The 11,276-nt window shown below is 54.8% G+C and overlaps 1 protein-coding gene across 2 annotated transcripts; it reads left to right on the forward strand.

Annotated features, from left to right (window-relative positions):
• The first annotated feature begins 2,067 nt into the window (after window positions 1-2,067).
• Window positions 2,068-10,063, forward strand: SELENBP1 (selenium binding protein 1). 2 transcript variants are annotated; one of them, XM_061186018.1, is made up of 12 exons: window positions 2,068-2,156; window positions 4,672-4,728; window positions 4,874-4,986; window positions 5,267-5,452; window positions 6,120-6,240; window positions 7,456-7,638; window positions 7,920-8,098; window positions 8,558-8,636; window positions 8,732-8,853; window positions 9,107-9,199; window positions 9,366-9,484; window positions 9,670-10,063. In XM_061186018.1, exons 1-12 carry the CDS (start codon window positions 2,153-2,155, stop codon window positions 9,830-9,832), a joined length of 1,419 nt encoding a protein of 472 aa, XP_061042001.1. In that variant the 5' UTR covers window positions 2,068-2,152; the 3' UTR covers window positions 9,833-10,063. The 2 variants fall into 2 exon arrangements, with proteins under 2 accessions (XP_061042001.1, XP_061042002.1); XM_061186019.1 differs by lacking the exon at window positions 2,068-2,156 and adding an exon at window positions 3,845-3,865.
• Window positions 10,064-11,276: the final 1,213 nt, after the last annotated feature.

The following is an 11,276-nucleotide window of genomic DNA, read 5'->3' on the forward strand; positions in this document are numbered from 1 at the left end:
CTGGATTGGGACAGCTTTCCCCAGCACCCTGCAGGCTCTGGAGTAAGAATTCTGGAAGAAAGCCACAGCAGGAGGTTAGGGGTGCCAAAGAGGAGCTGCAGAGACCTGCCAGATCAGAGCCACAGGGCATGAAAGAACTTGCAGTCAGTGACAGAGTCTGGAACAGCTCTGAAGTAACAACTTCTTTGGACTTAAGAACTTTTGATAAGAGGTCTTGGGGATAGGGTTTCTTTCTCTTTCAGATCTTGGATGTTGGGCTACCTGAAGCCAAAAAGTAGAAGAGTAGAGAGGAGGTAGGTGATGGAGACCTCAGGAGGAGGAGGGCCAGAGGGATTAGGTAGGGTGAGTGGAGACAGCCAGGAGGCAGGAAGCTGGCAAAGGCAAAGAAGCAGCCCTCAGGGGCCACCCCTGTGGGGCAGCTGCACCCACGAGGCTCACTTTGATAGCTGCCTGGCTGACAGTACAATGGCGAGGGTATAGAAGTAGGAAAGAGCCAAGAGGGGTTGCGTGACACTGGGGATGAGGGGATAAGGGAGGACCCCTGCCCTGGGCAGCCACAGGGCATCTTCTTTTGTGGGCAAATGATTCCTCATCCATGGGAACCAGGAGGACAGAAACCCATCACACTGAAGCCCAGGTTTGCTCTCCTTCCCTCCACTCTGGTTTGGAAACCTCGTGGCTCTTTTCTACTGGCAATCTCAAGCCCAAAGTTTGTTCCTTTCACTATCCAATAAAAACTTCACCCCAGAGCTTTCATCCAAGGAGATGAAAGTGGCTTCTGTGGACCAGAGCCAGCAGACTCCTAGAAGAGTGGGGCAGGGGTTACCCTGGTCAGGTAGCCAACTTTGAGGAAAGAGGGGACCCTCGGCTTCAAGATGGAGAGCAATTTGTGTGGGTCCCCTTGTCCAGCTCCCTGGATGAGGGCAGCCCCAGAGAAAGTTAAAGGGATCAGGCCTCAACCCTGCCTCAGCTCTTCAGCAAGTAGTTGTCATTTGCCTGAGGGGCTGGGACACTATATGAGCAGGCTCAGCAGTCATGGAATCCTCCAGGTGGAGGACTCTTTCCTGGATAGATGGAGAATCTGAGTTTTATGGCTTGTCAGGGTCAGCTAGGAACAGTGGCATCAGGCTGGGCTACCCTTGGGCCCTGCTACCCTGCCCTTGGGAGCTACTGAGGCACCAGGCTGGGAGAAGAGGGGGAGGCACTCCACTTTCACCTTCTGAGGTTTATAAGGGTAGTAGAGGGTAATAATGGCACTGCCAACTTTTCTTCCTCTTCAAAGCTCAAGAGGATGGGTCTGGAGAAAGTGGAACCTGGACACACGACCCTGCCCTGGCTCCTGTCAGGGCAGCTGTGGCAGGAAGACATGGGTGAGCAGTCCTTGGGGAACATGTTTGTCTGGAATAGGAAGGCAGTCTTAGGAGAGAGCTGACCCTGGCTGTGGATGCAGGAGCAAATGGGCCCACAGCCCTCGGTGCCCCTACATGCCAAGAGATAGGTCCAAGTACAGAGATGAGCACTTAGAGACCAGGAACTTGGCACATACACACTCACGCAAACACACACGCATACACACACACACAGGCACACACGCACATGCCCTCACAGGCATAAATATTCTGGCAGGCACACACTCAGGAACACACCGACGTGCACAGGCACACATACATACACAAGCACAGGTTTTTACACACAAGCACCCTCACACAGGCACACAGACACAGATACACACTCATGCAGGCACATGCATAAAAGTACACACACAGGAAACACCCAGGTACACAGGAGCAAGCACACACAAATGCACATGCCCAGGCACCCACTCCACTAAAGAGAAACGTGCGCAGGCACAGCATATATCTGCACATGCACACGCTCCTGCGCACACACACTTGTACACACATACAAGCACACAGCCAGTAACTCAAACACAGCCGCCCAGGCCATTTGAGAGCGCCCTGCCCAGGAACTATCCATCATCCACTCCGGGTGGCGGCCGGGCCCTCCCCCTGCCCCGCCCACCCCCAGTTGGTGGTATAAATTCCGTCCCTTTGCCCCTTCCCCGCACAGCCTGCCTCGGACACCAGCACAGCCCTCCGTCTCTGCCCACTCCTGGCAGACCCGTCGGGAGCAAAGCGCACCAGCAAGCAGCATGGGTAAGGAGGGGGGCTTCTGACAACCGTCCGCTGACCACCAATGGCCCACCCCGCAGGAAGTGATGGAAAACCTGGAGGGGGAGCTGGTTAGGCGAGGGAGCGCCAGGCTCCGCTCCACTGGCCCCGCCCCACCCCACCCCTGCATTTCCCAGCTTAGCCGAAGTACTGGAGGCGTCTGGGAAGGAAGGCAGAGGGACTGCTGGGAAAGGTGACTTTGGGCTCCCCGCCGACCTCCGCTCCCCAGCTGCAGCCTGCGGCCAGGGAGCCTTTCTGCAGCTGAGAAAATAAGGGTAGGGGTACTTAGGAGGAGCTCTATGTCTCTGTCTGTTACCGTAGGAGACAGACAACCCTGATTTCAGCCCTAAGCCAACTTCTTACTGCAGGGAGTAGGGAACCCAGGCCTTTGTGGCCAGGTTGCTCTTTAGCTACCCTGCCCCACCAATCACTTTGGGAGGGAAATCAGGGACCCCCCCCCCCCGCTCTCGGGGTGGGAGAGGCGCTGTTTCAGTGCCTCCCACCCTCTCAGTCCGCCAAGTCCTCCTACCCCCCCATCCATGGACTCCTGGATGTCAGGCTGAGGAAGAGTCTGGGTCTGGCTGGGAGTATCGAGGTCCTTGCCCCCTGTGGATCTGGGTCTTTTCTGGAGAATGCCCAACAAACCAGCCTGGCCTTGGGAAAACCCAGTGAGCTTTCCCTGGGCTCATCTCAAACCCAAAGGCGTTCAGAGATCTTGCTTGAGATGCTTAAGACAGGGGGAATGTTCCCCCAGAAAGAGGACTGATGCTCAGTGGGGCCTGAGTGGCACGCAGGGCCTGACCCTGACTCTCAGAAATGCTGTGCAGGATGCAGCAGTTAGGGTCTGGGATGGGGAGATGGTGCTGAGGGGCAATACCTCCTTCACACACCTCTTTCATACCTTTACTTCTCTCTCAGTCTCTGGTTTTGCAGATTTTGCATCTCTGTCTTGATGTCTCGGAGTTTTGAATCTCCTTCCCCTCTGCCTCACCTCCTGTGCCAAACCCTGACACAGTTTGGTTGTATAGCAGAACAAGTCTCCTTAATTCCTTTGGACTGGACCTCACCGTGTCCCATCCCAGCCCCAGCCCTCTCTCTGGGCACCAGGCACTGCCTGGGATTTCTGGCACAGCGCTACCCGTATTTATACAACACCTCTCACTTATAAAAGAACTTCTGAATACTTTGTCTTATTTGGCCTTCATAGCCACTTAGAGAAGAAGGTAAGATATTACCCCTTTTAGGCGAACACAGGGGAGAAAATGGAGAGAGTAGATGTCACACCTGGACCTTGACACCACACTTCTGGACTCTAAAATGCTGTTGCTGCCTCTCAGCCTCCTAAGTCACTTGGCTGCTGCAAGTAGGGGGACCTGGCTCCCTGGCTGAGGGCCTGAGCCCAGACACCAGTGGAGGCTCGATTCTGGGGCAGTAGCCAGACTGGCCATGGGACCAGGCAGGGAGGCAGTGTCAAGTCCTGTGAACTCCACTCCAGGATTTGGTTTGGCCTACAGCTCCCTCTGTTTATTCCTCAGCCCTTCCTCCTGGTTAGGCCCCGAATCCTGATGCTTAATGCCTGGTGGCAGCCCTCCTTCTCAGCGACTGACTTTGGTTCCTGACTTTGGTCCTGTAGATCCACGTGGCTTCTCTTGCCAGACTTCAGGAGACAAGGAGGGCCACTTCCTACAGCTCTGGTGGGTGGGCCTCTGAGTTTTCCAGGGTTGGGCGAAACAACTTGCTTTACAGATAAAGGAGGTGGATGGGGCCCACCCAGGGGTAGAAACTGGTCTAAGGACATTCAGTTAGTATCAGTCCTGCAGCCTTGAACTTCAGCCTCCTATCCCTTACCAGACCCTTGGTTATATAACCCAGGCTCTGGCCAGCAGCCTGGGGTCAGGACCCAGAGGGGAGGGAAGCAGGAAGTGTTCCAGCTCCTGGTTTAGATAACTTTCAGTGAAAGGAGCTGAACAGGCACCACCGTCACTCCCTGACGGCTGTTCCTTAAGAACAGCCAGGGTTTACGGGCTCCTACCATGCAAGTACAAAGCTGCACACTTGACTGCAGCTTCTTGTTTATTTCTCATAAAAGCCCATTGTGGTATTCTTATTACCCTCTTTTTACAGATGATGTGGAAACTGAGGCCAGGGAGGTTAGGTGATTTGCTTAAGCTCCCATGGCTAGTCAGTGACCAGCTGGGATTGGGGCCCAAGTCAATGTCATAACCACTGCACCACACCACCTCCCCTGCACTCACCCTTCTCCTGCCTCCCCTGGGTCCTGCACAAGGGTCTGTGCACCTTCAGGTCATAGCTCTGCAGCTCTTCCTGCCGTACCCACACACTCTTCAGGGTTTTGAGGGTCTGGAGGGGACCTGAGACAGTGCCTCTGCCTTGGCCAGTGGCGGGCCGGGGGTTTGGGGGGCTTGGGTTGCAGCATGTGAGGAAGGAGGCTTCATCCTCCAGAGCGCGGTGCAGCCAGCATGCCCCATTGTTTCCACAGCTACGAAATGTGGGAAGTGTGGACCTGGCTACCCTTCACCTCTGGAGGCCATGAAAGGTAAGTGTGAGAAGACTGAGAGCCAGCACCCCCAGGAGTAGGCAAGCCAGTGCCTGCTACCAATTCCACTGTTGACACACACCCTGCCTTGCCCCGGCCCTTGTCCCCACCCTGCCCACCCCACCGCCTGCTTTCTACCCTCTAGGACCCAGGGAGGAGATTGTCTACCTGCCCTGTATCTACCGAAACACGAACACTGAGGCCCCGGATTATCTGGCCACTGTGGACGTTGACCCCAAGTCTCCCCAGTATTGCCAGGTGAGGTGGGGCTTGGGCACCAGAGGACCCTCAGACCCCTCCTCTAGCCCTGGCCCTGGCAGTGCCCTTTCCCTGCTCCATCCTTCTTCACCCTCCCTGGGTATGGTTGTTCAGGCTGTTCACTGCACAAGGGCATCCCCCACCCATGGGCGAGGGCAGTGCTGAAAATGAAGTCTGTGCTGTGCTGCCAAGATGAAGTGGGTCCAGAGGGCCCCTTCTCCGAAAGCGCACAGAGGCGTGGTCTGGGTGAGCACCACCCCTGCCCGCTCTCCTATCCTAGGTCATCCATCGGCTGCCCATGCCCCACCTGAAGGACGAGCTGCATCACTCAGGGTGGAACACCTGCAGCAGCTGCTTCGGGGACAGCACCAAGTCGCGCACCAAGCTGCTGCTGCCCAGTCTCATCTCCTCCCGAATTTATGTGGTGGATGTGGGCACCGAGCCCCGCGCTCCGAAGCTGCACAAGGCACGTCCTCTGCCCTAGCCAGCTCTGGGCCCCTAATGTGCCCGCCACCCAGGGCAGCCTGTGAGCAAGGAAGCTGCCCCTAAAGCAGCTCCCTCCAGCTCTTGTGCAGGGTCGGGGCTCAACAGCAGCGAGTGGGGCTAGACTTTGGAGGAGAGTTACCAGGTGTGCTGGGTCATCATCACCCAGGGGCACCACAGGGGAGGAAGGAGGCTCTCGTTTTTCACTCCGAGCTGGAGAAGGAGCCATTTCTGCCCCAGCCGGTTAGGAGCCCAGGGCTTCCCTTAGGCGGGAGCCTCTGATCCTTCCTTTCAACGCTTTGTTGAGTGCCTTCTTTGTGCTAGGCACTCACTGCTGGGCGCTGGTGATACAAAGTTGACACTGGCATCCTCCCAGCCTGGGAGGAGCTTACGGTCTCAAAGGGCTGTGAGTGCTCTCAAGACAGGCAGGGTGAGAGAAGTCCATGTTTTCTGCTGGGGAGTTATCAGTCTCTGTGACGCCCCTGCTGCTCTGCAGACTCAGTCTTTGCCATATTCCTGCAGGGAAAATTGTGTCTATGTTTCAGAGGAAAAGAGGGCAGGGTCAGTAGATAGAAGTGTGGGAGGGGAGGAGTAAGGAGTGGGGACTCCTGGCCCTGTAAGATTCTGACACCATTCCTTACCCTTTCCAGGTTGTTGAGCCTAAGGACATCCATGCCAAGTGTGACCTGGGCTACCTCCACACCACCCACTGCCTGGCCAGTGGGGAGGTGATGATCAGTTCCTTGGGAGACCCCAAGGGCAATGGCAAAGGTACCTGCCACAGGCACATCTGTGAGGGAAGCAGATCCCAAACTGAGGGAGGGATGGAATGACCTTCCAGGGAGACCCAGAGGGTGGAGTCTCATCCAATATTTAAACTATAGTCAAGTAACTTCAGTTGTTTCAATTATTTTTATGAAGGTGAGCCTTGAATGATGAATTCACTTACAAGTTATAGTCAGAACTGTCTGCCGTGCAAAATGTGAGCAAATACAGACATGGCCCCAGAAAACACGTGCATATAATATCGGCCTTCGTGAATTCATGAGCAAATCTCACAGTCCTTGAGATCCTTAATTGTCACAGCTACTTTCTCATTTATGGTATGATCAGAGCTTTCACATAAAGTGTCTACTATGTGCCAGACACAACCTATGAGATAGATGCTACTGTGATCCCTGTGTTACAGATTAGGAAGCTGGGGCACAGACTGGCTAAGTAATTTACCCAAAGCCAGCCAGCTGTTAAGTCACAGAGCTGGAACTCAAACCCAGCAACATGGCTCCAGAATCTATGTCCTAATCACCGTGCTGTGCTGCTTCTCTCCCAGCCTTACGTATTTCACCAGAACTCCCCATCCAAGGGCTTGGAGTGAAGTATCAGTTAAGGTCATCCAGTTAAGGTTACTGCATTAGACTCTATTTAACTGCTTTTTCCAGGAGATGGGATGCATGACATTCCTAGATTTAAGAACACTTAGGAGTAGACATCTATTTACATTTGCAAAGAAGTGGCAAGGTGTCATGACATACTCAGCTAGGGAAAAACATAGTGGGCATTCATGTTGAATTACAAATAATTTTCTCTCTAAAAAAAATGGAGTGAGTGAGCAGAATGGAGTCTAGACTCTGGCAGGAACCCTACCCTGAAAGTAGGAGGCTAGGCAAAGGAAGCACAGGGTAAAGAGTCCCAGAAGATCTTGGCTCAAGGGAGGAAAAATTTACCTTGTGGTCTGGGAGAGGGATGAACTTGATGGGAGGTAGGGGCACCAGAGTAAGTCCCCACCTCTCACCCGGCCCTCTTGGTGGGACCCTTTGGACAGGTGTCCAAATTCAGCTCCTGAATTTAAGGATCTGGCAAACCCAGTGGGAGGAGGGGCACCAGGCAATGGGCTTGGAGCCTCTTGGACAGGCCTGGGGGTGAGGGCTGGGTGCGGGTCGCACCTCCACCAACTCTACCTACCACCCTACTTCCTTCCCTGCTCAGGGGGTTTTGTGCTGCTGGATGGAGAGACGTTTGAGGTGAAGGGCACGTGGGAGCGGCCTGGAGGTGCTGCGCCTATGGGCTATGACTTCTGGTACCAGCCTCGACACAATGTCATGGTCAGCACTGAATGGGCAGCTCCCAATGTCTTACAAGATGGCTTCAACCCCGCTGATGTTGAGGCGGGTGAGAATCCCCCACTACCTGCGGGCTGGCAGGAGTCTGGTCATACAAACCCCTGCTCTCTATTCCAAACCCCTACTCTCCAGCCCTCTTGCTTCTCTCTTGTGGACCCCAAACTCTTGGGGTGATGATATAGGATGTGCTGAGTGCTCTGACTTGCTCAAGCGTCCCTCTGATCCCTCCAACCCATTTTTCAACCTTCTCCCCTGTGCTGTGCCCCAGCCTTGGCCCATGCCCTCCTGCCCTGATCCTGATTCCATCTTCCGGCTGCATCCCCACCCCAGGGCTGTATGGGAACCACTTACATGTGTGGGACTGGCAGCGCCATGAGAGGGTGCAGACCCTGACTCTACAGGACGGCCTCATCCCCCTGGAGATCCGCTTCCTGCACAACCCGGCCGCTGATCAGGGCTTCGTGGGCTGTGCCCTCAGCTCCAACATCCAGCGCTTCTATAAGAATGAGGTGACGTGCGCTCCGGCCCTCTCCTCCTGGCAGTCCTGTCAGCGCTCTGCCCAGCTTCCATAACCATGACACTCCCTTCTCCCTAGGAGTGACCCAGGCCTCCTCTGCCGGGCTCCACCAACCCAGCCTTCCCAGGAATAAAAAACAAGGCCACCTGCCCTGCCTGTCTCCTCTCAGCCCTAGGCTAATTTCTCCCTAAGCCCTAACTGGCTATATTGATTTACTCATTCATTCAAAAAATATTTAGTGAGTCAGGCACTGTGTTAGGTGCTGAGAATACAGTGGTGAAGCAGACATGATCCCTGCCTTAAGGGGTTTGCATGGCGGTTAGACCCTAGTGGCAAGAAGGCCCTGCATCTACTCTCTCCCTGTAGACAGTATGCCCTGGGGAGACCCAGATCTGACACTCATCGCCCAGCTCTGACAGGCTCACCTCTCTGCCTCTTGACCCCAATGCAGGGAGGTACTTGGTCAGTGGAGAAGGTGATCCAGGTGCCCCCCAAGAAAGTGAAGGGCTGGATGCTGCCTGAAATGCCAGGTGAGTGCTCAGGGGAGTGTGGGAATCGGAAGGTTGATTCTCAGGCTGGGGAACAAGAGTCTTAAGGTGCCTCTGAACTGCAACCCCCCACCCAGGCCTGATCACTGACATCCTGCTGTCCCTGGACGACCGCTTCCTCTACTTCAGCAACTGGCTGCATGGGGATCTGCGGCAGTATGACATCTCTGACCCGCAGAGGCCCCGCCTCACGGGACAGGTGGGTCCTAGCAGGATGGAGAGGAAAGGAGGGAGGAAGTAGAAGTCTGGGCATGAGGTGGAGGGTATGAACTGCCTGGGGGATGATAAGGGAGGTGCAGGAAAAGCAAAGATGGGGGCTGAGGGATGGTTCGGGCCAGGACCATGGGGAATCGTGGCTAGACGCGGGGAACGTGAGGGAGTGAGGTTCTCTTCCTGCAACGTCCTTACCTCCCGCCACTGTCCTCCTTTATGCCCTGCACCTCCCCACCCAGCTCTTCCTCGGGGGCAGCATTGTTAAGGGAGGCCCCGTGCAGGTGCTGGAGGACCAGGAGCTAAACTCCCAGCCAGAGCCCCTGGTGATCAAGGTGAGGATCTCTCCGCCTGCTCATGGGCCCCTCAGACCCATGCTGGAGAAGTATGGGGGAGGGGGCTGGGCAGCCGCTGAGCACGTCTTTGGGGTTTGGGTGGTGCCACTGATTCCCGCCTAGGATCTGTATGTAACCCTGGGGTCTGACCCCTGGTTTTCCCAAGGGGAAACAAGTGGCCGGAGGCCCTCAGATGATCCAGCTTAGCCTGGATGGGAAGCGTCTCTACGTCACCACGTCGCTGTACAGTGCCTGGGACAAGCAGTTTTACCCTGATCTCATCAGGTAAGAAGTAGACAGCCTGGGCTCCCATCCCAGAGGGGTTTGGCTTTCTGAAGACTCCTTGGCTCCACTTCCAGACTCTGCTCCCTCCTCAGGAACCCCTCTCCCTGCCCTCACACTTACCTAATTCTTGGGGGAAGGGGACGGGCCCCCTCTGACCTCTTTCTTCTCCCTCCTGTTTCTACCAGGGAAGGCTCTGTGATGCTGCAGATCGATGTAGACACAGTAAAGGGAGGGCTGAAGTTGAACCCCAACTTCCTGGTAGACTTTGGGAAGGAGCCCCTCGGCCCAGCCCTGGCCCATGAGCTCCGCTACCCTGGGGGCGACTGCAGCTCTGACATCTGGCTCTGAAGTCCACTCCTTCTAGCCCCACTCCACATCCTGCGCCCTCACTTCTGCAGGGACCCGGCTTCACTCTGCTCTCTCAGTCCCCGACCCTTGGCAGCTTGTCCTCCCAAAGCCAAACTCAGGCTGTTGAAACGAATTGAGCCGTGTCTCTATCTACCCACCACTGCTGCGAGCTGCTCACTGAGCTCTTGGAAATTATTTCACTAAGAAATAAACTGGTGAACCTTTTCCTGAGATCACCTTGTCTTTGGGGGCACCGGGCCTATGACTTCTCCTCTGCTGACCCTCTGTATCTTGCAGGGGAAAGTCCTGAAGAGGACCAGGGGGTGGGATGGTTATGATGACTAGTTCATACCAGTGATCACAGCACGATGCTAAGGGTGCCAGAATCTCACTTTTATGGCCAGACAGCACCTGAAGATTTTGGAGGTGGTCGTTGCAAGGAGAGCTGACAGGAAGGAAGCTGTCAATCAGTGTTCCTAAACTTTTTTTTTTTTTAACTCGTGCTTTCTTTTAATGAACCTAAAATCTCACCCACCACCCCCAGGAGAATGTAATGTGCCCCCTCACACACAGGAGATACCCTAGACCCCTGACGTAGATGGTGCCATCAGTTGAACAGACTGTTCTGAGGAGGTTAGGTGTGTCACCTCCTACCTGGAAGACAGGAACACGAGGGGGCAGGAGGGCTGGGAACATCAAGGTAACCAACCCAACACACTAGGCCCTGGCATTCTTGTCTCCTCACCTGGACAGTGTTTTAGAACCTTGCCCAAATCAGAGATGCCTCCTTTCTCTGCACTAAGTCTTTAGTTGTTTATAAGAGGAATGAGATGGAAGTTTCGGGAACCTAAGAGACAGCAGCCAAGCAGTAATTCTAGGTAATTTTTTTTTAATTTTATTTATTTATTTTTGGCTGCGTTGGGTCTTCGTCGCTGTGCGCGGGCTTCCTCTAGTTGCGGTGAGCAGGGGCTACTCTTCGCTGCCGTGTGCAGGCTTCTCATTGCGGTGGCTTCTCTTGTTGCGGAGCACGGGCTCTAGGCGCGCGGGCTCCAGTAGTTGTGGCATGCGGGCTCAGTAGTTGTGGCTCGTGGGCTTTAGAGCACAGTCTCCATAGTTGTGGTACACAGGCTTAGTTGCTCTGCGGCATGTGGGATCTTCCCGGACCAGGGCTTGAACCCATGTCCCCTGCATTGGCAGGCAGATTCCTAACCACTGCGCAACCAGGGAAGCCCCCAAGCAGTAATTCTATTGACTCCTTTACTCTCTACCCAAGACAGTACCAAGCAACATTCAGGTATTAATCTACATTCTTTTCAGTCTTCCGCAAAGGTGTCTTTGTTTTAAACACTGGAGCAGTCTAAGACCCCCAGGATGGCCAGGTCCCCCCAAGAATGTATTACACTTTCTTTCCTTTTGAGGTCTTTAAACATGCTCCCTGAAACAT

The sequence above is a fragment of the Eubalaena glacialis genome, chromosome 3 (genome assembly GCF_028564815.1).
Source record: "Eubalaena glacialis isolate mEubGla1 chromosome 3, mEubGla1.1.hap2.+ XY, whole genome shotgun sequence".
NCBI lineage: Eukaryota > Metazoa > Chordata > Mammalia > Artiodactyla > Balaenidae > Eubalaena > Eubalaena glacialis.